The sequence below is a fragment of the Anopheles moucheti genome, chromosome 3, assembly GCF_943734755.1.
Source record: "Anopheles moucheti chromosome 3, idAnoMoucSN_F20_07, whole genome shotgun sequence".
Classification (NCBI taxonomy): domain Eukaryota; kingdom Metazoa; phylum Arthropoda; class Insecta; order Diptera; family Culicidae; genus Anopheles; species Anopheles moucheti.
The window spans coordinates 88,149,202-88,176,682 of record NC_069141.1 but is presented as its reverse complement, the minus strand read 5'-3'; the positions used below and the strand labels follow the sequence as shown (position 1 = coordinate 88,176,682).

Here is a 27,481-nt window from a genome sequence, read left to right as displayed (position 1 = left end):
CAATTTTCATTGGATGTTTTCAATGTGCTTCGGAGCACGCGCTTGCTACCCTTCTCGGCGGCTTGAGGTGGAACCAAACAGTCTGTTTATGAGGGGACGACAAATTCTACGGGAAAGAAAATGTTTGTCCACCCATCTTCAGTGGAAGGCTTTCATTTTTCTTCCAGAAACGTAGCTAAAGCGATGGGACAAGGATTTACCCAAATCGATTCCGAGCCTAGTTCCCGGGCAAATATATCAACCCGACAACTGCCATCATGTTGCCATGTTGGGATATGGCAAAGCAAAATAGTACGGATATAATCGGTCCTATAAAAGTGAGCAAATAGCGATGGTAAATGTTTTCTTCTGCGAACTGTCACAAGGATAGTCACGATGGATGGTGTATGCTGCTCGAAATGTGTACGCAACCATCAATCATTTTTGCGTATTGCCCTTTTTTTTGGCAAATAGAAAAAGTGTACCAAAGATCAGCAGTAAACACCACAACCTATTCCACAATATTATCGCTGAAGCGCTAGATAAAAATCAGTTTTCACTTATCTGTGTGCGAAGGAGTACGTATTTTACTTTTCTTTGTAGTATCCAGTCTGGTTTAAAGGATTGTTCCTTTAAAGACTAAACATTCATGTCCGTCAACTATGTTTCTTCCGTGATGTTCCAAATTTTTCCAAACAACCAAATCAATTGGATTGGTATCTCTGATTAAGCCACAAACATGAAACTACAGACATTTCAATACATTTCTCGCGACTTCAATTTGTCTCCTGCAGCCGGAGCAACAGTGTAAAATAAGCGTGAACCCATTACCTCAAGATGACGAAAGTTAATTGCTGTTCCTGATTCGTATTACTCAACCATGAAACGATGAGAGTGCCATAAGGACTTTTCCATTCACGAGACGACGAACTGCACATTCATGTTGCAAACGTGCGGTACGTTCAACTTTTCACGCAAATACTTTTATATTAACCATACCATGCAGACGAAACATAAATGCTTGAAGAAATGTATGCTTAACATAAATGTTTCATTTCATACTAAACACACGGACGCATGTGCGTCGAATTGTATACCCTCATTACTGGAGATGCAGGCCCAACGGAGAAGGCTTTAACGTTTGTTAGTTACGAGGCACTTAAAACAGCACCCTTAGTAGAGTTGTTTAGCAATGCGGATGGAAATTGTCCACAAAAAAGATGCTTGATCACTTCGTTACTGTTATAACGGGTTGAACGTATAGTTACATATTGTACAGTCTTGCATCTAATACATCATACTACTGTGATTGAGGGTTCTTAGAAAACAATAAGCTGACATTAAGCTACCAACAACGGTTGTTGTTCTGCTGCTGCATCCCTCGACAGTACACCTTTAAGTGAATAAAATATGTATCCAATTCGCAGCTTGCAATGAAGCTTTACAACCACCATCGGAAGCCACACCGGATCTTATCAGAGACCATCATAAACATACATCGACGCTGCCCCTTGGGGTTCTTTGTTTCCTACTGCTGTTAAAAACGGCTGGAAATGACATTCATCATTCGCCAACAGGAGGGGTTACGGCATTAAAACGCACTCGACGTTGGGTTGGTGAGAAGAATCGTATACCTCGGCCCTGGATGACAGGTTGACACGAAATGAATGGATGTTTGAATGAACGGTTGAAGATGGCTTTAGTGCCATTCTCATAAAGAGCTACTTGCCTTTTGAAACTGTCTCTCCGTGGATGCTGTTTTACGCGTCGCTAACGTATGCCATTATGCCGGAAGACACATCAAAAGTAGAAGTTTATGATGAAAATTTGGCCTTTTTCCAATTATCCATTCAGCGGAGATAATATTAAAATAATGAACCGATAAGTGTCAGACATGTAAGGCTGGAAATATGGATCGGTCTTTGACAGATAATTTGTGTTTCGTTATTAAATTATCTGTAATAAACGGTTATACCAATATAAATGTATTCCATTGCATATCGTAGCATAGTAGCTCAAAAATTCTTTGAAAAAAATCAATGCATTCAAGATACTGTGAGAGAAAAATTCCATTGTTCATGCGCTTTTCATTTGCAGCACACAAAAAAAATCGCAAAATACAACAATAAAAATGAATCAATTGTCACTCGACGAGTTTTTCGCTTGTGAAATTAGAAAAGTTTTTCCATCTACCATCGCCGTATGGACAATAGCGTACACTGAACCATACGGAAAGAGCAGTGATAAAGTTTTGACAAACGTTTTCCAACTGACAGGATGTTGGCTTTGTGCAGTACTTAAAAGCTTGTTTCGTACACACACACAAACACAAAAAGTCGCAAATCGACTGTGTCCGGTCTGATAAATGTTGAAACGATTCAACATGTAAACGAACTTTCAAGCGAATGAATGAAGATATCATTCTGCTCAAGCAGAAAGCAATTATAATATTTACTATGAAGCACAGTTTGTTTGTTTGTTTTGATGTTTCGGAGTTACGTCATACCATCGCCGCTTATCGCACACCACATGTTGATATCTTTGGGTTTACTCACCTGAAATGAAAATAAAACAAAACGTATTAGACTCCATAACTCACGAAACAAAATTATGAAATGCGCTAAAAAAGAGCAGCAGGAAACACTTATTTGATTTTACAAAAAAAAAAAGGTACAAATCTCGCAACTATTATTTCCTCAAAAAATATAGGACAAAGTGCAATTGCACAAGCAGCATAAGTGTTGCAGTGATGCCGGGCAGCATAAACCACCCCGCAGTCAGGCAACGTGATGTTGAACAGCTTGTTTATAAGTATTTTTGACATTAAAATCACATTACGGCCACGTGCATCGTTCAATATCGTTCGGGCCCCAGAAGCGGTCGATGATGACAAAATCTGATCTTTCTCATCCGTTTGCCTTCCCTCCCGTTCACCCTGTTGTATGGTTTTTTCCCCTTGCTCGCCGTACATCTTAATGGAAAACGAGTTGACACTGCTATCACTTGCACCGTTGGCTGTCCAATAATGTTATTGAGTTTGTGTGCCAGTACAAAGTGGAAATAAAGTACAACATCTAGCGACCATCATTGACAGCTTAATAGGCATCACCAATATTCATTCATGCTGCTGGGGGGGAAAACATTATTGACAGCTTAAATGATCAGACGTGACATTTTACGACGATTAATCAAAATAGTGGTTTGTTGTATGGCCAAGGTTCGAAGTAATTGTATGATCATGGTAATCAATACATCGAATAAATAATATTTTAATAACCAAAGTGTTTAGAGAAATTTAAACAATATTTTCCGATAACATAATTTTTATATCAACATAACTTCTAAAATTGCTGAAAAACACGAGATAAAGGTTGCCTAACATTGGGTGATCCTATAATTTAAAAACTATTATTTGTACATTGATTTAATTTCCCAAAGGCAGAAAGATTCTGCAACCCTTCGAAAAAAACACTAAATTTACTACGCTAGCATGAAAAATCTTCCAACCGATACTAATCCAATAAAATATGTTCGTTCGTTTAGGTTGCCCTCCGCAGGCTAGACATCCACACTGCCGGTACAGTGTTTGGGCCATAATTCTTGCTGCCACCGGAAAACTTAGCACCAGAAACGATGGTGCATCTTCTTCGCTCTGGATGGATCTTGTCAAACCCGATTTGCTCAACCACCGATCACTGCCGCATATATGCGGAAAGCAGAACACTAGACCGAGACTCGGGTATTTTGTTTTTCTTCCCCCAATCACCAAAGCTTACGACGATCTCATGCAGATGCAGTGTCGCTTCGCACACTAAAAAACAAGCCAAAAAGATCAAGAGGTATGCTATTTTTCCTTCACACGAAACCACTCCGCTGGGATCCGATCCGAAGCCACACAGTAGCAAATTTGTATTTTTTTTTTTCGTTTTCGTTTCGGAGTTTGTACGGGTGAAAAGCGTTCGACAAGCTGTCATGAATAATTCAAGCTCACACGCAAACTTTCTTTAAATCCCTGTCTACGGAAAGCAGGCCAGATTCTAGCGGAAGACACACTGGCGAAAGCATACATAATGGCAATAGACGTAACAGTTACGCTAAAAAATAAAGCCTAACAGAGAAAACCGGTCAAAGCGTATGTTGAAATTTTCTTTCTAACTTAGCAAAGTTGTTTTTGGGGATTTTTCCTGTGCAAAAAAAAATGAGGTTGAGTGCAACGCTTTGGTTCGTACGAACTAATGTCATTAAAATTGCCTCATAAATGCACAACTATTCGCAGCGTGAGTTGAGAGACCGGAATTTGCATAGAACAAACGAAAAATAAGAGGATTATAAGGAACATTTCACGATTTCGAACAGCCAAATTGATTCCCATGGCAGTTCCGTTCACACGAAGGAAGCTTCACACTGATTATTTTCCATCTAGGCACAAAACTGACATAAAGCACTTTCGATTAGTTGAGCAAATAACATTAAAAATCAATAATGGTTGCCCATAAAACCATTACCCCAAAATAACACACGGAAGCATAAAGATAGCGCCTCTCTAAAGCCACTCAATCAACCAATCAATCAATTCTGCTCAATCCCATCAGCAAAGGTTCTTCAAACACCTTCATGGCAGGTCAACATAATTTTCCCATCGCCACCAGGGAGAAAGTGCAGCCCAGCAGGGGTATGCGGTATGCTTTTCACACGACAGGTTGCGGCAACATTATTGACACTGATAAAGCAATACGTATACACCACCCCCAACGGCTGCTCGGTCCAGTATAAATGACACTCTCCATGACTTATTTGCATAAAAGTGCTGCCGGGAAGCGGGGGAGCTTGGGGATGAGTGCGGGGAAAGATACACTTCTCTTCCATGCTCAACTGACCCCTAGCTGTCAATGACCTTCTGACAGAGGGCAACAATAAAACACAAAAAAATGGAAACAAAAAAGCTTTATGTTTATGGGGTGCAAACTTTCACACAAGCACACATTTTCGTAGAGGTCGGCAGCAAACGGACTCGAATGGGTTGATCGATTTTCCATCATGCTCACGTGCGAGGGAACCTCCTAACGTTCGCGTAATGGGACATGTTGAACAGCATTCCGCTCCGTTCGTGCCCCTCGCCCATATTGAACATGTCCGAAAAGGCTGATGAAACCTGTTCGCAATCAGGAGCGCACCGTGCTGAGGTGCAAAATTCATTCAACCATGTTTGCGTTGTGATTGCAGGTGACATAAAATATTCACAACATGTTGCAAAACTTTCGACGCACACCCCTATATCCTTTTTGGGGATTCCCGAGAGCCGGGAATGGAGGCAGCGGAAAAGCGGTTAGTGATATATCAACCTGACCAACGGGATAGATGCAGGCGCTTGCCAAGCTGAATATATTTATCCACTAAAGAATTCATAATTTCCATTCGCTTTGTAAAATATTCTCACTTTTTGTCCGCTCATAACACCCAACAGTATTTGCATTGGTGGGGAGAAAAAAACGTAAAGCGTCCGTTAGCTATAAATTTGAATTCAGAACTCATAACTTACTTTGCTATTGCATCAATTAATAATTTAGTTATCGCAACAAAAATTGATTTGCTTTTGCATAATGTACAACTGAAGCAACTGAAACTTAAGTAATTAAATTGAATGTTCCTTTAAAGCCTTGTTTAAAGTTAGGAAACTCACAAATGCTCGGAAAAGAGGAACAAAATACGATACGATTTAATACGATTTCTTCGAAAGTCTTGGAGAATGCCGAAAACAACAAAATTATAAACCGTATAATAAGTTGGACACGCTTTTAATACTTCACAGTGGAATCATATTTAAAGGTGATGCTTTCACTGTGCGCATTAAAGCACACAAGCCTACCGTTTAAAGAAGCTACAGTTAGAACGACGTCAGTTCTAAGAATGTCTGCGCAATCCACCAACGCATCAACGTATGCCACACCAGCGAACACGAGCGAAAGCCTGAAGCTTCTACTGAATGTTTTGCAATCAATATTTTATGATGGTACATAATTTGAAGGCACACATCAAAGACATGTTTCATCCAGATCGCTTTGCCAGCCAACGTATGCAGATGATTCGATGTTCCGGTCGCCAAAGTGCACGCCTCGCATATTTGCGAATTTTGCAAGGGAAAATGGCCACGAGTGTGCGTGGTTTTGAATATTTGATTCCACCACCATCGGGCCCACATGGCTTTTAACGTTGCTCGTGCTTCAGGGTAATAGAATTTAATATCGCCGTGCACCAACAAAAAAATTGTACTATAAAACGAGACGATGTCAGTTTAAGGATATGTCAGAACATGTGAGTTATTTTTATTTGGAGGATATAGACGCCGCGGCCACGTTTTAACTAAAGCATGGATATTTCGTAAAGGGCAGTAGCATGAAATGAAATTTTAATAAAACTTAAACATTGAAGCCATCGAAAATCAGCCAACATCGTTGAAGTACATTTCATACCCCGGACCTTGCCCTGCCGTACATACTATACGACTGATCCAGTATGGAGTGAAAATTCGTGACTTAAAACCACAAACAACACTCGGTGTCGAAACTAAAATCCGAAGCTTACCCTTTCTCGTTTTTCAAACGCAATCCTTTCTACCATTTCTTCTCCAATTTCTCGCACTACTGCGTCGCCCTGAGATCAAATTAGTTCAATTTACCGAAAAGCACTCCAGCACGTTCCACATACACACACACACACGACCCTGTTTTTGTGTCCGCTCAAAGTAATCGGTGTCTTCGCCGGAGTGACTAGCAACCGACCAAACCACAATCTGTACCGAAATCACGCGTTTGCTTCAAACATGCTCTTGGTTGATGATATAAACATATCAAAACAAGGCTTTTGTATCACCAAACAGAAGTACCTGCGGTGATACGAGCACTTCGGATGGAGCTTCACTGAGGTGAAAAACTGAAGCAAGAATTTTCTCTCTGGGCACCACAGAGGCATACACGTACATTCTAAAGCAACTCACTGCGAGTGAGGATTTTTCCAACTATAACGATCAGTCAGGAACTGGTACTAGGTGAGAATTCGTTTAGTGAAAACTGTACAGCGCGCTCCGTAGAGGTAAGGCAAGGAAGGACATATGTTTTTGCCGTGAGAACAACCGTAAGCTGCAGAAGAATGCCTGAATAGATGAGGTCCGCAAAACATTTCTAACTGAACATGCCCTGGTTCTACGGTTCAGAAGATTGAGGGCAAACAACAGCACTTGTGTTATTCGACAACAACGCCAAACAACGACTACTGCCGTCCTGCTACTAATGAACAGACGGCAGGAGTTATATTCTAAAGCATTTTTTGGTCTTTTCTTCTTAAAACAAACAACCCCTTGCTAGAACACTGAGGAAAACGATATTAGATACGCAAAATTTGAAGACTCATTGCAGTGTCAACCACCCACTCGAACGATCCCACAAGCTGCTTGGCGAATAAGGTACTCCCCAAAACTACTGCATTCACATTGAGGTTTGCTGTTTGCTTAAAGTCCTTGTTCGACACAAGTGCCAACATCAACGGCCGCTCCGCTTCGCTACACTTCCTCTCGGTTGTTCAGGTGATTTTTATGCGAGAACACGTTATGCGAGAACACGAACAAAAAACATGTTCTCCGCATCTTTGAGGCATTCTCCGCATGCCTTGAGTGAATGTAAGGCGTATTCCTCGCATTATTCTTACTGCAAGATTCCAACAAATGTGTGTGTGGCTATTCAGTTCGAACAAATTTACGTCCATTTCCAAAGGGATAGCTTTCCCCGCAATAGATTGTACGCTGTAAAGAGAATGATCCTGTTGAATTTGACAAGTATAGATATTTTTTTTAGAAACGAACCAATAATGACAATCGAATGGCATTGATGTGTGTGAAATTGGAAAGGGCGTAAACATGTAAATAAATGCATAGTTTTATGGAGTTTCAATTCAGATTTTTCATACTAAATTCGATCGAGTTTAACATCTTCCATTTCAATATCTTTAAAACTTTTATCAAGCGTATGTAAATCCATCCTAAACAACTTACCGACGCTATTGCAGAAAAAAACGTTTGAATATGTTAAGCTCAATAATCCGGAATTGAGATATTCTATTATTTACCGACCAATGCGTCATGAAACGGTGCTTTAAATTAAACCATGCTCTCATTATGTCGTTTCTCTAATCTCACGCAATCAATACGCCCGTGTACGATGACGCTCAATAACACCGCCCGTAGCGTAACGGACATCGACCCAAAAACCCTCCCGGTTTGCAAGAAGACCTGTAATCCATATGCTTCCCATATTCACTGGGCCGTGTCGTGTGAACGGTGCATTGCTGCATCATCTTCGGGCGAAAGATGCTTGGCATGCACAACAAACATTCCGGTGCGAAGGTTTCTAAATTCAGCTAGCCCTTTCACCGGTTAACATTGAACGCCCCACACACACACACGACCACGCCGAACTCCCACAGTGCAAGACATCAAAGAAACATCAACAGCACTTCACTCACAAGACCACCCTCATCCGCACACCATCATCATCGGAGTAAAATGGATGACCGTTCCCGAAAGCTGGGAACCGAAAAATAGGGAGGGAACGCAATACTCCAGCACACTCTTGCAATTCGCTTCCAGTCGAGACGCTGTGTTTGAGGATGGGGGAGAGATCAAATAGACCGATTTCTGCGATGCATATGTGAACGACATGGGCCTGCCTGCTCGCCAGTCTACGTTTTATGCACTGCAGCTGGAAACTGCACGCTGCACTGAATGCTCCCGCATCCCCCCGGATACACGCCCGCGTGTGTGCTGTTGTGCTATGCACTTTATATGCAGGTGTTTCCGTGTTTGTTGCTCACATTATGAATACTTTTAAATACGACATCGATGGTGGACGAGCTGCTGCCGGTCTGAAATGTGTAATCTTACTCCACCACTTCACTCCGCTGGACTGTTGCCTTTTATCGGAAAAATTGGCAACCCCAGCGTACACTCATCTCTACATGTATCGTCCGGCCAGACGCGAACAGTGCACGACAACGACATCATGCACAATTTATTATACTCTACTCAGGCGTTTTTCCAGACGAAAATTTATTTCATTAGGTCCATTTGTCTACATAGGGCAGCGACTTCCTATGGTCCTGTTTGAGAGGAAGTCGGTGCATGCAGCCATGATATAAAAAATGGGCATATTATAACGAGTACTAACGATCGGCAAAGTAAACCGTGTGTGGGATGGGATGTTTTCACACAAAATTTGCCTTCACACACTCATTTACTCGCAATAACTCCCAACACCACATAAAACACACCGTGAGCATGTGTCTTTGGGAAGAACTTATTTTCAGCAGTCTGTACAGTAACACCACTCAGTACGACATTGTGTTGGTGCCTTATTTTTGCTTCATCGAGTATGTTTGAACAACTGTGTCCTCAGCTGTATTTGTCGCAAATTTTGCATATGCAAACGAGACCTATAATGAGGTAATTTTCAACGAGACTCCGTGGTGGATATCTTTCTTTAAAATACATATCCGAGCAGTATGCAGTACGTTGAGTAGTGCCACGTGTTTGCAAAAAAAGAGAACGTGAGGCACGTGAATGTGACGTAGCATTGACTATCCCCAGTGTGGAGAATATTAAAATAAAGTTCGTGAAAGAATTTTTAAGGAAAATAACAACAAATTGTGCACGGTCAACAAACCGACCAGAAGTACTGCAGTTATCATCAACTTTCGGTTTTGGCGATGAGAGGAAGGAGCAGGCTGCAAACCAACAAAATGCTCCCGCAAACACAATCTCCACTCTAGTGAAGCTTCCCATTTCCTTCCGGTCGATGCAGCGCCTCATTCACCAGCGCGCCCATTCATCTATTCACTTCCGTCGTTACACTCGACTGCACGTAACCAACAAGACGCCCCTGAAAATGCGACCAAATGAGGTTATCAGCGCGCGTTAGTATCGATGCTGCTATTGCTGCTGCTGCAAGCGCTCGAAACTGCACCCGGCCTTTCGTATCTCGGACGTGTTTCGTTCACAGCTCCGGAAGCGGAACGCTGACAGAGAGGCGCGTGTTACTGATGCGAAAGGAAGGAGAATATTCGGAAATTCCGCCACACAGTTGCACGGGTGCTTCGTTCTGTCGGCAACGTGTCAATCATAATGCTCTAACCAAACTAAAACCTAGGAAAAAATACAACCCTTGACCATCGCATTTTCCGCCACAGCATAGCTGCTGTCAAACGATCAACGAGATATATTTGCTATGATGCGATATTATACCCTCTTTTGCCCCTCCGACGGCAGCATCACTATCACACGGTGCTGTTCGAAATGGAATGCAAAAACCTGACGTCAAAACTGCAATTTTCACCAGAGCTCGGGCGGAAAAACTGAAAACCACTGCGAAATGGAACAGATTACGTTCAGTCATGCGACAACACGACCGTGGCGGTTGCGTTCGGTCCTCCGTTCGGAAGTCGCACAACGATTTCCACGCGATTTTAACGTACCGTGTCGTAATTCGAGTGGGAAAATAAAATTACCGACTCGCCAAACAACAGTGAAACTAATTAAAAAGTAATTTGCAAACACTGGAGAGAAGACGATCCCGTTCACCTTTCCACTTCCCATGGAAGCACGATTGATAATGCACCACAATTCGATGGGATGGGGTTTTGTTTTTTGGGAGGGATGCTAATGGGAGGTAAACACAGGTGGAAAACAACAACGTACACAGTTGTTGCACAGTGGTTTACATTATTGATGAATGTGCATTCTCATTTATTTGAAGAGCACAGATAATGATGGCGTTGATGAAAGGGTGGGCCAGACCAGAATTGAAGCGTTCACTTAATGAAGGTCAAATAAATAAGAATCTTAGCATTTTAGCCCATGCGCTTTGGGTTTGTACATATTTGGTAGAAAAATTTAGAATAAGTTTATTTAATATTAGCATCCGACTTCAATTTACCTCCCATTCTATATTTTTGTACTCTCCCATCATCTGCCACTGCCTCCCGCAAAATACCTCGATTTAATGAGTCTCCATTCGAACACCAACAAAAGCAAACGAGCACAAAGTTAATTAAAAGGTAAAATAAAACGATTACTTCATCACATTCCTGTAAAAAAGGAGGGAAAATTGCCTCTCGAGCGAAAACGGACGAAATTTCGCACACGGTTGAATGTGTACGCTGGAGTAAGCAAATCAACTTGTCTGTTAACAATGTGCTTACCACCAACGGACAGCAACATTAACAGTAACGAAGAGATAATATCCATCGTCAAACCAATAGCTGATTCTATACCGAAGTCTGTCTGGGCACCATTATCCCCGTGCAGGGGATGAACATGTATGTCATCACATCACACAGAAAGGAATTTACTCCCAGCCGAAAATTAACAATCTGTGAACATGGAACTGTTCTCGTATCGTCTTTTTCATCATCACACAAAGTTGCTATAGGGGAAACGTTTTTTCCAAACTTTTAAATGTGCCCCGGCATTGTAAAACATCAAGTACACACGTCCTTTCCAATCAGCGCAGTGGGTAGAGGTATGACAAGAGGTATGCAAAAATGCATTCTGCATCGCATTCACGTTTAATTGCAAGTTTAACAGCGCATCAAAGTCAATTCACTTCACAACAGTAAGCACAATAACAACAACACACTGCTCCTATCAGACTACATACAGATGAACAAATTTGAAAGGGAGTTATGAAACTTTTTTTCTACATACACACACAGATACACATGCGCAATATCATCCGCATCATCATTATCGCGCATCGCACAGCAGCGGGAAAACTCTCCGCAGGAAAATTCATTGCTCCGCGTAATTGTTCTTATTCTGCCTGGTGCATACAGACTTCGTTAGTGCCGCGAATTGGATTGGAAGCTTTTAATTGAATTACTCTAGCGCATAGCACGGCTCGACACACGGCTGCATCGTTTTGATCCGAAGCAACTATGGGTTTACGTGTAGTAAAAGTAAAAAGAGCACGTGTAATCGACCATTACATCTGAACAAAACTGAAGTATTCAACTATTTCAGAGCGTAAAACAAAACCCTTATCTAGATTCTATGATCTGACAATCAGCACTTTCGGGATACGAAAATAAGTCCTCCGAATCTTACCTCCAGCGCATGCAGAAGTCATACATAAGCTAACATAACAAACGATTCAAATTTTGTACCCATCCATTTCGAGATAAAAATATCAGATATCCTTGCCATTCTATTTTTATCGTCTAAGGGCACTTATACAAATTGCACAAGCGACGGGAAGCAAATAGCACACAACTATCGATTGAATGATTCGCCACTCCTAGCAACGAGAATTGCCACTTCTTTTGAGTATACCGGAACTGACCAGTTTTCTGACCTCTTTGGACAAACTTTGAACCCATTATATGATTATGCAAACATCATACCAATTCAGCATAGTGCCATTTTTGCAGTAGTTGAGAAACCAGCGGGCTATGAATGAAATTGGATCGGAAATGAGGTGATCCACAGGGCATATCGTGGCATTTTATAAATAAACACTTTTATTGATTCGACTCTGGTAACATAGCTAGGGTTTCATCAGTTTTCCAACACTTTTCTCTACCTGCATTACTTTATCCACCGAAGTTGTTTAAGGGAAAAAGAAGTACTTAGAATTTGCATTCTTCACTATTCTGGAGTGAAATTCCACACAATTCTATCCACAGAAAATTATTTCCTATGGTTTTTCAGCGCAGCAAGAGAGAAAAAATTTCCAGGAAAAGGAAAACTCCATCGTAAATTGCGAGTTGCTAGTGTAACGCACAAACCACCACCAGAATAACATAAAATGTTGGAACGTTATGATGATCGACCAAAAGAAAAACCCCTTCCGGGGCAGTTTGGTTTGCGGATGTGTATCTTAACACATCCGAAATTTAAACCCCCACAAATACTAGCGCATCATTAGAGAGCAATAAAAAAGGCTATCGAATTTGTTTTGCTTAGAATGCACACAGATTGCCTGGTAGATCGTCTATTCTGGTTTCGGTTTTCCATGACCCAATTTTGGATTGGTTTGGAAAAAGAAGCAATTGAAATGGGAAATCAAGCGGAAGAAAGGTTCTACCATGAATTTAAAATGTAATCTATGTGGACATATTCCGTTTACAGATGAAATCATCAGAATACACTCATTCAAACTTTAGTGAATTTAAAAATATGACAACACAAAGCGTTTATTTTTTATATAAACCGGTTTTAAATAATACTGTAATTTAAAAACTCATAGTGTTACGTCAATATACTTACATAATCGGCCGAAGCTGTGCGATAATCGCTTTTTTATCTTCTGCAAAGCACCTCCTTTTTTCTCGCGCATGGTTACTCCTAAAAAAATGAAACAGGAAGCAAGAAGTTGAATTAATTTCGATGTACTTTTCGATGGTATTAAAATTTTTATTTTTTGTAAATGTTATACTTATCAAAAACGATCGAAACAGGCGTGATTGCTTTTTGCTGTTCACAGTACTTAAGGACAAATTATGAAAGTAAGTCGAAATAGCAATGTGCTTAATGCTTCTCCAGTTTTCACCCTAAAATAACGGTATGTACTATAGCAACATTAACTACAACGATACTAACGTACACCAACCGTTAGGAAAGCTTCCAAGTGTTGCACAATTAGTAAGCATTTCCCATTTTTCCACCCAACGGATGCAACGTCCGATTAAAGCGCTATCGTAGGGAAGATCGCTGGGAAAACTAGGGGCACACACGAAAAAAAAAACACTTTCATCTGCGATAGACACGATCGTTGCAAATGGTCCGGAAGAATTTTGAACCAATTGGTTCGGAGGATTATACACATTTGGTATGGGAATGTGTGCGAAAGCTACATTATCGTTTCCAATTAATTTAAGCATATAATTAACCAATAATCAGTACGGAAGTGTTACACGCATCAATGCTAATGAACACTAACATGTATTATATTGTTTGGTTCCTCTTCTCACCTATCGCTGTACGGTCATGAGTGACGAAAAAAAAACTGAAATAAAAGAAGCGTAACAAATGAACAAACATAGCGTCATAGACTATCGTCGTTACGCTATTGCACCGATAGCAAACACAATAAATGACTGATTTGCTTTGAGAGCAGCTCTGCAACTATGAAGCCGAAACCGACCGAGAATTGTGTTTCCTTCTACGCCCGGTTCAAGTTCACTAGCATCACCGACATGATTGTAGGAAGAAAGAGGAAAAAATACGCTCATCACACCATATCACCGTGAAACACGTCGCGGGTACGGCAGTGGAACGAACGAAATGGATCGTCTATTTCTTCGAGCGATTCGCCCCGGCATTGCGTTGTTTGTGTTCCATTCATTGCTAATTATTGCGAAACGCGTCGTGAACTTGAACACGGACGGCACACGATGGAATGCACTCAACGGACCAGGGGCAAACACACTCACACAGCAAATAGCCTTAATGCATCCTAAATTTGGTGGGTAAACGCAACCACATAGCATTGCTGTGTGCGCACGTGCAGGAGACAATCATTCGTTGTGCGATCAATGAAAACACCTCACATATCGGACCGTACCACTGGTGTAACTTGCACTTTTTGCTTACCAACCACAGTGATCGCATTGAAGGTGCAAAATGCAATCACGGCCGGTCCTGCGAACAAAATGGACCCTACCCTACCCTGGGGTAAGGTGCGTATGAGCTCGCGCGCGTAATTGTCGTCCGCACGGCGTCGCACTGAATTAAAACGATCAGTGCGAACACAAAAAAGGAAGCAATTGTCGAGTTTCAATTTCAAATTCCAAATACCATGACCTCTCTCCCTCGATTTCCACCCCGCGTTGACTCGATCTTTCCAACGGTTTTCATTCCGTTTTACGTGCGGTAAAGTTCGCTTTCATAGCGTACCCTCACTGTAGCTTCGCTACTACTTGCCATGCCAGCCATACCAAAGGTCAGATAGATTGGTTAAACCGTTTGTTACGGGTGCTGATTGACAAGCGGTTGTTGAGTTGGCGGAACGCACTTCATTGAAATTGGTGCCGTGGAAGGGAACTGCAAACTAAAAAAAAAGCAACAACTCAATCAAACACTGTTAAGCCTCCGCCATATTGTGTGGGCAATGCTACAGTCAAAAGCTTAACACAATTTTTCAGGATGCAGATAGAACACAATGTATTGAGCAATAAGGCTATTTTTGAAGATTAATCTATTTTTCATAAACATTTCATTAATTATTACCATTCCTCTTCAACTTTGTTGCATTTGTTTATGCAAAAACAGTGGGAACAAAGTTTGTATAAATCTCTTTTCTATTATTTGTAGCAAATGTTTCCTGAACCTAGTAGACCACATGTAACATAATTCTAGCGGAAATGAAACAACTGTCAATAAATTACACAGTTATTGTAAACGTGATTAAAAACAAAACAAACCAACAAAGACAATTCCTCCAGTACGGTTCTCAGAATACGGAAATATTATTGTTTATTCGTCGACTACTGATCTTGCTACCGGAACGGACTACCGTACATCTCCCGATCTTGGGCCGTGTTTATAATCCGGAATTTCAAACAGCCTCTTAGCTTCGGGCTACCGTCGAAAGATCGATGCTTACAAGTGCATCTATTACACAAAGCATCAACAGCATTGTGCTGTATCTTCAACCGGCAAAGAAAGCGAGTGAAAGAGATCAAAGAATCGTATCGGTCACAAACATAAATAAAAAACAAAGCTATCAAATTGCATTCACTCATCGTTGGAATGTATTTATGTTGATGTTTGCCTTTTCTAAACATGATTGTACTAAAGAATAAGAAATAAGATACAGATATGAGCTTATAAGAAGGTAGCTGATTAATTGAAAAAAGAATCAAGTTTGTCAGAAAACAATAACAATAGCATGCGTCATCGATGCAAAAAATAAAACTTCTCGAAAGCGGAAACGTTTAGGTGCTGTGAAGCGAATCATCATCATCAGTTAGTTCGATGCGTGCGTACCCAGCTTGTTTGCCGTGCTTTATATCCGGCATTATCGGTCAACTGAAGTATGGTGTATGACGAAAGGAGAATGGTTTGCCAACTTCAATCAAAGCGCTAGTTGCGCCTCTCGACAGCCTGTTCTTCAACCTCGCGAGTGTGCTCTCCAAGTGTAGCCTAGGTCGAAACCCACTTAAGCGAGCGAACCGCTCGAGGAGACATCTGGAAAATGGTTTCCTGTTTGATCGACACCCGGGCAATGAAGATAGACTCGTTACCGTTCTTCTCGGCGTGGACAAGCGAAGTGATAATAAGTAGCCGGTCTTCACAGTTCTCTCCACTTCGCGCTACAGCCTTGAGTATAGATGTCCAGTAAGGATTCTCGAGGAAGAAAAAAAGAACACAACTGCGCGTTTGTTAAGTTCCTCTCTTATCACGTCGGATTCGTAACGATCCCTTTATGTCCACGCTTTGCAAAAGACGATGCACACCGATTACTTGTTGACTGGGGGAAGCAAGTCAACCGTGTTGATATCGCACGAGAACGTAAACGGTCCCGTACTCTGCTGCAGCAGCATCGATAGGGAGCTGCAGTGACGATGACCGCAAGGAAGAAAACTTACTCATCACGACTCTGTCACGATGTGTTAGTCCGCCGGTTCGAAAGGCTCTGGAGTAACTGTCTTTAATTAAATATGGCGCTTCGTTGAGGGGATGGAAACTTGCGACAACGACAAATGACTTACACGAAACCGCCAACCCAGCGAATGTCTCATGCGAATGGACGGGACAGATAACTATCGCTCTGACAATTGCGAAAATTTTGCCGTAACAACAAGTATGCGCGCTAGCTGTCATCTGTAGCCGAGATGGATTCCTTCAGAATTTTTATTGCAACAACACCCGTACAGTGCGCATTCGACCTCGAATGGTGGAGAGAATACGAACCCGGACATTTAGTGATGCTTCCGAGATAAAATCATAGACAACCATTCATAGCGCAGGCAGCAGCAACGAAACGTGATTATTGACCACGTTTTCCTAAACTGTGTTGGCACATGGCTGGTCACATCGTTAGCAGCTTAACAGCATGTCATGCAACTCGCATGTACACCGTTTCTGCAGTTAGGCTGCAGTGTACTTCACTGACATAAGAGTCGCATCCATTTCAAACTTATCGATTATCACGAAACGCTCAGGCTTAACAATGAGTGATAAGGCTGAGTTTTTTATGAATCATTATTGCTCGACAACAAGGTAAAAAGGTGATGGAAATGATTCAAACAAACCTTCAACTCTCTGACCCAACAGAAAAATGAATGAGGTGTGAAGAGACTGATAAGCTAATCGTGATTTTTTTAAACAGGCATGACGGGAAAGACAAACATGAGTTGATTTATTTATTTTTGTCTGCTAATAATAAATAGCATTTAAAGCATTTTCAGCCCAAAATAAAATTAACAAATGCAACAGACATGTTAAATTGTATTTGCTGTTGAAAGCTAATTGAGCTAAAACTGAGGCAAACTAATTTCATAGACTCCAGCAGCCATATTTGTGTCGCCTTATTATAAAACACCGAAAAACCCCAACAGAACCCTGAGTCGTTTCAGACAGAAATTCTTATCAATTATAATTACATAACTGCAGTTAACAAACCCCTCACGGTCACTTTTCAATAGAAAATAATGCAAACCAACGTGCAGTGCACGACGAGACATTTATCTCCTACAAAGAAACTATTTCAACCAACAGTTTGCGATTATCGCGAAGTATGCAACCATTTCCACGACATCTACAAGCAAGATTACGATTTAGTCACACATTAATCCACCGGTCGTCACCTGTGCGATGACAGATTACTTCGTATCGTGTTCCACTGCTTCGAACTGCGGACGGTTGCATCACCGGTCAGGCCGCGAACGCTGTCCGTCAATGGCCGACCGTCGGTACAGAGAGCACGGGGTAAAAAGAAAAGCTCACTCTTTCGTATAAGTGCACGCATAAACGACACGTTTACCACGCACACACCGCGCTACGTTTGTGCGGTAAAGATAAGTGCAGCCGCTCGTTACAAAACGATTTCAAAATGCGCAAGGGAGAGAGTGATTGTGTATAGACGACAGCCAACCACCTTTTCGAAGGTGCCCAACAATGAGCAAAAGACATTAGATTAGGCGAACGAGTTTATCAACTGGTGGCGTACGTAACACCGTACTGAAAAAGGAGCTTCCATATTTAAAGATGGTCTCGTTTGGATTTCGTTCACATTGTCACGGTGCAAGTGCTGCAACAATAACGTCCCCACGGAGCTCGAGAAAGCTACGGAACGATACGTCAGCTCGAAGTCATCCTGCACCATGAGAGACTCTGGATGGCGGACTTCCAAACAATTCGGTGTGGTTCTTTTCATTGCAGCTCTAGCTAGCCTCTCGCACGCTAGTCCAACAAACCCGGTCTTCATCCAGCGAGACCTCCCACCAGCTCCATACGCGTACGGCATGCAGGACTTTGACAGCTCCGAAGAGGTTACAATTGTCAAACGCACCGGACAAACGGTACTCCCACAAGCGACCACCTACCTCACCACTCCCCAAGCGAACCCAACGCCCCTTGCACAGGCACAGGTGCAACAGCAGACATCGTCCCAACCACTTCCAGTCCCATTGCCGCTTCAGCAGCAAAAACCACCAAAGCTCCCTAAAAAAACACCACCTCAGCCACAAAACCCCGCAAATAATGCCGGTGTTGCAACGACCATTCCGCAAGCGTCAACGGGGCCACATACCACCAAAAACGAACCACAACACTCGACCACATCAAACAGCTCACCCGAGCAAACGTCACTGATGGAGGTGGAATTGGAGTCGGCACCGCGTCCAGAAGATATGCCGCAACACTCGGACCTGGACAACGCCATACCGCAGCATCAAAAACGGAACGTCTACAATAAGTATGCGACGGAAGTACAGCCGGGCAGTTGCGGGTGCGGTGGGTACGTGCTGGTCGAGAAGAAGATCTACGTGTGCGAACCGAAGGAAACGATCGTGCGACTGATGAAGCGCAGCCACGATGACGTGTGTGCCGCACAGGAAACGCAACACGTCGGTGTGATGCAGGAAAATCCCGAAAAAATGTTCCAGCTGATACCGATGCCTGATGGGTCGGGACAGTAGCATAAGGCACCGGCAGGTACAATTGCGCCGAGATCTTGCTAGTTTTAAGACTTATTTATGATTTGTTGTAATGTACGTCTAATAAAATTGTTGTACAATGAGCATTTTAAGATTAAATTCAAAAGCTTGAGAAGCAACCCAAAATTTAATCCACAGACTAAAACGAATTGCACTAAGTGACTCTCCCAAAACAACAGTCTATTTCTTGACCACCATTTGCTTATGCAACACGTGCAATCATAATCGAGTCCCGCGTTCGATTGAATCGCGAAGATATTGGGGGGCTGCTTTTCGGAAACTTCTCATTCAGCCGCAGCACCGGTAAGGCGCAAAGTAGGGCAGTTAGCATGGACCGGCCCGAGCTTGTTGCGTTACGACGAGAAGGCAAACGAACAGCCTGATAGGTCCGACAGTTTGGGGCGCCTAATGATGATTATGAGCCATTACTGAACGAAATTGCAAATCAAATAGCGTGGAAATGGTGGTAGAAAGCATGTGGGCTGACAAGAGCGAATGAACGAATGATGATGATGGGAGGATGATCCACAGTTTCATTATGTCAGACCGAAGCAGGCTGATGAATTTGCAAAAGAGCCAGAGTGAAGGAATCCAGCTACCATATGCTGATTTGAAGCAGCAGCAGCAGTAGTAACAGTAATTGGTCATGATTCGCGTTTCGCGCGCAGTTATCGATGAGTTTGCGGTCAGTGGCAATTCTATCGTATCGGAACTATCCAATACGGTTGGTGTTGTACACTGCGGCTAGTGGTACAAAAAAAAGACAACCAACACAATCTCTCCCCTTCCATCCGCTGGAAAGCTACTGCAAAACGGGAAGAGGGCTAAGGTAGCAGCAGCAGCAGGCAAAACACATCAGCGGGAGAAAAACGAGAACACGATCTGCCAGCGAACGGCGTCACGGAATGAACGGTGAGTTAATCAACTTGCGGTTGCCCATCCACGAAAGCCCACTGCCCCCTTAGCCGCGCTCAAGTCTTCGCGAGATGGCAGATAACAAAATGGCTGTTCCGTTTCCGTACGAAGCCACATTTGTGCAGAATACGAAATGTAAGGTTTTACACGAGTGATGCCCCAATTTTCATGCTCCGTCTAATATCCGACTGCGCTCCCCTATTAGCTGGATGACTTTCGTCTCACTTTTTTTTACCGTTTACTATCGCTCCAAACTACTTGTTACCCTGAACGGTTTGTTAGAGGATTATGCATTTTTTTTTGCGTTCTGCGAGCAAAACTTTCATAACCAACCGAGATCCACTTTTTGTGCATCCAATACAGATGAAAAGATAGTAAAAACAACTTTTTACTTGTACACACAAAAAAATTCATCTATTTTGGCATCCTTTCGTCGTCCAATTCACAACGGCTGTGTACCCTCTCATTAACGCTACTTGCACATAATTATTCCGCACGCTGTACACGCCATGCTCTTGACGGTCCGAAGGGGTTCTGCCAGAAGAGTTCTTCTCGTCAAGCGACCACCACCACCACCGAACAGAATATCGCGCTGACGAAATAGATTAGCTTTAATTAGACGTTCAATTAGCAGACCGATGTGCATGTACAACAGGGGTGAAAAAATGCGCAAATGCGTCAATGAATGCATCAAACGCTGGAGAGGAAGATACCGTGGAAAAACTATGCACGCTCGGAACTGTCTTTTTTGCTCGCTGTAAACTTATAGGCCTCATTAGTCATGCGGATGTGAAATTTGCCGTCATTTTCGCTCCATTCATAATTACCTTTTAACGCTGCTCGAAATGGACCTTTATTTAGTAAGCAGTAAGCAGCCGATGTGTGTTATGCTTATAAAAATTTCTAATCTAATGTGTCGCCAATAATTTGCTTCCGATTTTTCCAACTCCGCATAAAAAAACATTCAAAAAACGGGTCCGGGAATCGACACGATGGTCAGTAATTTACTCAAATGGCGATCATTGTTATAATGGATGAAGCATTTATGATGCATTTCAGCTCACCAGACGCGCCAGACGCCGTCTGAGTAATAAATTATTTCCATTCCGAAACGTGAAACATTTCATAGCAGACATTAACGGTGAGGACCATTGTATTAGCTGATGCTTTGTTGAAAACGATCTTCAACGATCTTATATTCCAGACATAGTGGAATGAGCTTCGAGTTAAAGAAATCGTACAAAAAACTGCGAAGTTTTTCAATGGCTTCCCTCGTACACATTCAAACTTTGTGCTGCTTGGTACATAATAATCACTCAAAGCGATGTCACGTCCGATTCATATTCTTAAAGCATCATATCGAGAAAACAGCTTACTACAGCTGCATGCATTTTAAAACACCATTACAATAGGCTATGCTAAGATATTCATTTCAACACCGGAAACAGCTCAAGATGGACGGGTGTCTTTTTTGTGGAGCTCTCGCTCTCCGCCGGACAATCGATGATCTGAGGATCACCGGATCAGGTCATAGAACTTATAGGTCGTAAAGTTCGAAATAACGCCGATGACTTCGTTACCCTGGGAGTAATAAAGTTATACGGCCCGTATTCAAACTCTTGGCTTTGAATATTGAGCCTCTTCTTCTCTCTAAACACGAAATCCCCTTCCCAACAAGAAAACACACACATCCGAGACGATCAAAGCGCATAAATGTTACGAATGTTTCAAGCGCATAAAAAGAATGCTTCTTTAGCTGTCACTTTTCACACGGTTTTATTCCATCCGTCCGGAGTTGTTTCGCGGTGTTCACACCCATCAGCACACGACGACCGGGGCTCTGCTCTGTTGCACCCGTTGAAATTGAGAAGAACTAACGCGACACACACACAGACACGAGCGACTGTACACATGTACACAAATGTACGGTTTTATTATGCTGATGAGCTTTCGCCACCTGGATGGAGCAAGGACAAGAAGAAACCCCGAGCTTGCCGGTCATTTCTTCAGCTGAAACACACACCGTACGCCTCGGGAACGGCAGCGCAGAGATCGTGGCGCTGGTACGATTCTGGGCCCAGCAACAACCACGTCCGTTCGCCCGCAGTGGCGGTGGCGGCTAAGGTGAGCAAGGTTGAGTTCAATGTTCAACGACCCGCTCAGGGCTACCGCGTCGCTAGAATTGCTTCTTCGCCGTTTAACGCATGCAGCTGAAGGAAAAAAAAACAACAGAACGCGCAAGCAAACAGGGACTACCCAAACCAGCTGAGCTGTTAAGCATATCAAGAGCAACACACACGCCCGTGGACCATGTTGAAGGTAGCTCGCACAGTGGTTCTACTCGCACAGAATCTTAATGCAAGCGATCCCTCGGTGAATTCGCTTTCCATGGAATTCTCACCTTGAAGTCATCGTAACGGCACGGGTTACAATATGCACTACCCGCCGGACAATCCACAACGACACTCTGAGAAGCCTTAGCATATTTCGCACAGCATCAGCAAGAGTGTGTTCCGAAGCCGTAGCAAATGTGTGACAGCTTTGCGGTTTCGAGATGCTCAAGTTACACACGTCGAGATGCGGTGTTCGTCACCACACAAACACACAATCGAGGAAATTATCTCGTTTAATCGATTGTGGTACTACTGGCAGGCTCCACGCGGCTGAAGGCGATGCTGCGAGAACCGCGACATACTTGCAACCAGACCCGAACACTTGGTTCCAAGTTGTGCTGATTGTGGCGTGATTGTATGACCGATGGTGAACCCGGAAGATTTCAGCACCGGCATCTTGGCAGCACCGGGCGCACAATTCCGGAATCTAACGCACTGGGGCGAGATGATCTTTTTTGGGAGGACATGAGAAATTGCTTCAAATGCGATTGAAACCGAATAGTCTATTCTTGTATTTTGTCACGTTTAAATATTCTCGGATTATTCTTGCAAATATCTAGCTATTTATATGGAGCAACTATCCAACAGCTCGTTAAACTCACAATAACATCTTTGAGGAACAATTTTTTGAAGAATTTTCTAATTAAAATATCATGGAACAGTTTACAACTCGACGATTCATTAGCTAACTTTGTTTAACAACTTTGTTAAAATATCCCTCAGTTTCACAATAATTTACCACCTAGCTACATAAAATAAAACATAAAATAAATACAATAAACATATTAAAGCAGTAAATCATCGAATTTAAATTTCTAGCAAACGTGCTTGCTCATGCATTTAAGACTTTAAACCAATCCATGCAACGTGTAACGCAGCAAGTGAGAGTTACTGCCGTTTAATAAAAACCTCATGCTCCGCGCTCTTTTTATCCATTACGGTAGTAGTACATACGGGAACGAAAAAACGAATATACAACATACAGACATTACCGACATCTGTTCGCACCGCACAGATGAACTCCCGTCGGTTCAATTAGTACGAGAAAAATGGTGTCTGGTAAGAGTTTAACCAAACCGTAAGCGGTTTCCGTGTCGACCATTTCAGTCGGCCCCGTCGATAGGATAAACAAAGGGCAAAATCATCCCCGGGCCGATCCGATTCTCTCGCTGCATCCCATCGTACCATACCCAGTGCGGAAGAAGAACCTTTCCTGCGCGTACTACCCAGAATGCGAGAATATTCAAATCGGTACCGTTTTTTGGTAGCAGAAAAGATGCACGAACAAATTGTAAACAAATCCACCGTCCACCTCATCCACTAAGGCGTCCTCATTCTGATAGGGAATTCTAATCTATGCTTCACGAAAAGAGGGGAAACAAGTGGAAGGTAGAATATCTCCGAATATCATCGGTCTAAAGGGGTTTCGACTGTGCGGGTGTACCGAAATGCTCAAACTTTATCTTCAGCGAGCTACAGTGGATGAGCGTAGAACTGCATTTTGTTTTTTTGTTTTTTATTTTCCAAAACAAAACGATTTTCCACCATCACAGCCACACCACGAACGTACCTTCCTTTCTCGGGTCCTTCTTGATGTACATAAGCGGCTCAATTCTGGCGGATTATTGTGGACGGATCCAACGGAGGGTGGTGTGACAAAATGCTGCCGCTGCTGCTACTACTGCTGAGGGGAATATCCTTCCCTTCACAATTACCGGCCACGATAGTATTCAGTACGACCCCTTTTTTTACGCTTCCCGCTCTTGAAACATTGAAAAACCAACACCAAGGGGAAAACCAATTTTCCACAATCGGAAACCACCCGCCAGCACTTTCGATGGAACTTTAGCGCACAACGCACACGTACGCACCGGGGCACCAACAGAGCGCCTTCAACCCCTCTACGTAACGGCAGGACATGCGGCTACCCTTGCTTGGGTGCGGGTGCGCTATATTACGTCCGCTGATTGCAAAAGGGAAGTATTACGAAATCACGGAAACGGTTTGGAGAAGCCGTTACTACCCTCGGTAACGGCTCTACGGGTGAGGATTATGCACGGGACGACACTTGCGACACAAGTCACCCTCCTTCTGGCGCGTGCGGCTGCTCACACACACAAGGAAACCGGGGACGCACACGAAAGCCTTACGCACTTGTCACGGTAACGCACCACTCGCACACCAACTTCAGCGATGCACATTCGCCCACACACACAAATACATCAAATTAATAGCTGGTTTTCATCAATGAACAATGACTTTGTTGGAAGAACCTTCTATCCGTCGTAGCCGTAGTCACCAATCGTAACAATTGAGGGCTTCCTCTTTGGGATTGCTTTTGCAGGCAGAGGCGCTTACGCTTGTTTGTCGCTTCAATTTAACATCACTTCGCATTTGAGTATTTCCACTTTAATTCCGCGCGATTAAAACCTCACGAAAAAGACTACCCAAAAGGACACGCTCTCTAGAGCACAGTTTGTGGCCAAACTTTTGCAGCTAAAGTGTTTCACCATCCACCAAAGTACAGTCTAGGTCAGGTATGACGCACACTCTCGGTACGAATTGAATTTTCAGACGGCAATTGCGTAGGGTATTGCCGCTGGACCAGATTCTAATTAATCACCGCTCAAGCTCTCTTTGTGTGCCGAAAAATCGACCACTCCAATCCAATGACGTAAGCCGCTGTGCCGTCGTTGGCGTGTACCGTACCGATGCGAGAAGTTCGCCAAGCCACGCACGAGAGACACCGAATTAAATTGGCCAGATGTAGGCGACAACACGCTAGACACTAATGGGTGTGTTTTCTGCGTTATTCACCCAATCAAGGAACTGATCAACAAGTTTGTTGGAACTTGGAACGCTTGGGCCAGTGCCTAGCGCGTTCCACTGCACGCCGCGGTACCCGAAGGGATGATCTCACACTGCCAGCATGTAACATGTAGAGCAACACCCGGAGCAACTTGCAGCTGTCGCCAGTCTCTTTTGGTGCCTGGGCCACCCAAAAAAAAACACCGCCAATACGCACCGCGAAAGGTGTTTGTCGCACCAGACGGCACCGAAGGTACGACACCACACCGTTTGTGCGTCAGAATGCTAGAACTCCACTCGAGTGGAGTTCACACTTTGGTACGCACAACACACCTCCGCAGCTTTCCTTGTCGAGCGAACCGGAGACTCGATCGTTACTGAACCGCGAAAAGTTCCGCCGTTTGCGAAGGAAGAAGCCTTTGTCGAATGCTTGACGGACGCGGACGCGAACGAAGCTGCAGCAAGACCAAGATTGAACTGAGTGAGTAAGTCTCGGTGCGCTCTCGGTATGGCTCCGGTTACGGTCGCCCGTTTAGCTAGGGGAGGCCCACACACCGTCCGCCGACGCCTTGGCACCAATACTAGAGTAAGGTCCGCTGCTGCCGCCGCTGCACGCGTTCGGTCTTTGCGAGAGCCGAGCGCACCCGGAGAATGTGGGGTGGTTTTGTTTTTAAGGGGTGTTAGAAAGTAAGAGTGTGCGTTTCCGCGTGTGAAGTGAATGGTAGGCCTCGGAATTAATTCTTAGAGCCATTGGTGAGGCGGAATCGTGTCCAAAAAAAAGCGCGTTTGTTGTTCTGGCCGAATAAGTTCGGTGGACTTATTGGGAGAATCTTTCAGGGAGTATCTGATTGTTTTTAATAATCATACCACTCAATTCTGCTGTATTTAATTGCTTTCCTAAAACATTTACACATTTTTAGAACAAATTTTTAAATTTTTTATTTTTGAATCGAATGAAACGAATAATGTATCGATGGACCCCTCGGTTTGCTATGCTTTTTCTCGCCCAAAGCCTACTTACTAGCAACGCTCTCGCACTGCTCACGCTCTGCATAAAACATGTTCTCCCACCGTATCACCCACGCGGTTGTTGTTACTAACATACTACCCCCTGAATGAGCAAAACAAAGCACCAAAACATACCAAAAGTATGCTCTCCACGAGCATAAACCCCGATGAGAGAGTAAACGCACCCGCACGAAGAGCGAACCCTGTGCAAGTTTGCACTCTCCTGCTACACGATTGTGTGCGTCTGGCGTGGTTCGTCGATACGATACGAAGTTCAAGTAGGGCACAGGGCATTTAGCATGAATCATCTCGGCGAGATTCCCAGGCAAAGGAGATACCGCGCACTGGTCCCTCTCCCCCGACGATCTCGGGTCTGCCCAGGGCCCTGACGACACCGCAGTCTCGCAAGCAATGCCTTAGTATGCGTGCGACTTAGCCTACACGCCACCCCTAGTCAACATCCTTTTCTAAGCGCGACCAATCCCTCCCTCCCTGACGGGTCTGTCCCTTTTCGCAAAACAGGGCGCTTTTGTGTGTGGGTAGGACGGCTCTCGCTGTATGTGTTAGTCGTCGCTGGGTAAGTTCTACTGTTACGGAATCGAACCTTATCCAGGGATCAGGGAAGGGCGCAACAACACCACGAACAACCTCATGACGTAGGAACTTCGACCGATATTCTAGCATAACTTCGCGTAAGAAAACAGTTGATCCTGGTCCACACGGTGGTCTGGGGAGGGTGAGTTGGTGAGACTCTTCATTCACGCACATAACCCCTACCGAATAGGGATTCATAATAGACGGCTTTCGACCTTCCGACTAGACAATTCGTTACAGCATGCCGCAATAGGTGAGATAAAAACAGGACGACCACGCCGAAACCAAGACCCAGCCCAAACAAATAGCGACACACTCATACGGCAGACCCAAAGGGCCGAGGGGGTGGTGTCGTGCTGTACCCGCAGAAGGTGGCAAGTGCGGGATTCTCTCCTCGAATGCGCTACCGACGGAGCACCTGCAGCTCATCAAAACTGATTTGGATGTGCATAAATTAGGATGGGACGGAGATGAATTATGGAGCATTGTAAACCTGCCGCAGAATAATGGATGGTATTCAAGATCTATTTTTTTCCTGTGTGGCGTTATTTTTCCTTCGAGTGTTTTATTTTCGCCGAAGA

General features: G+C 43.5%; 1 protein-coding gene across 1 annotated transcript in view; it reads right to left on the bottom strand.

The window, feature by feature from the left end:
• Window positions 1-27,481, bottom strand: part of LOC128305549 (cyclin-dependent kinase 14) — a 105,442-nt gene that overhangs the window by 56,827 nt on the left and 21,134 nt on the right. The window contains exon 2 of the mRNA XM_053043048.1: window positions 13,289-13,366. Within this exon, the coding sequence (XP_052899008.1) occupies window positions 13,289-13,366 (78 nt within the window). The remainder of the gene's footprint in view (window positions 1-13,288; window positions 13,367-27,481) is intronic.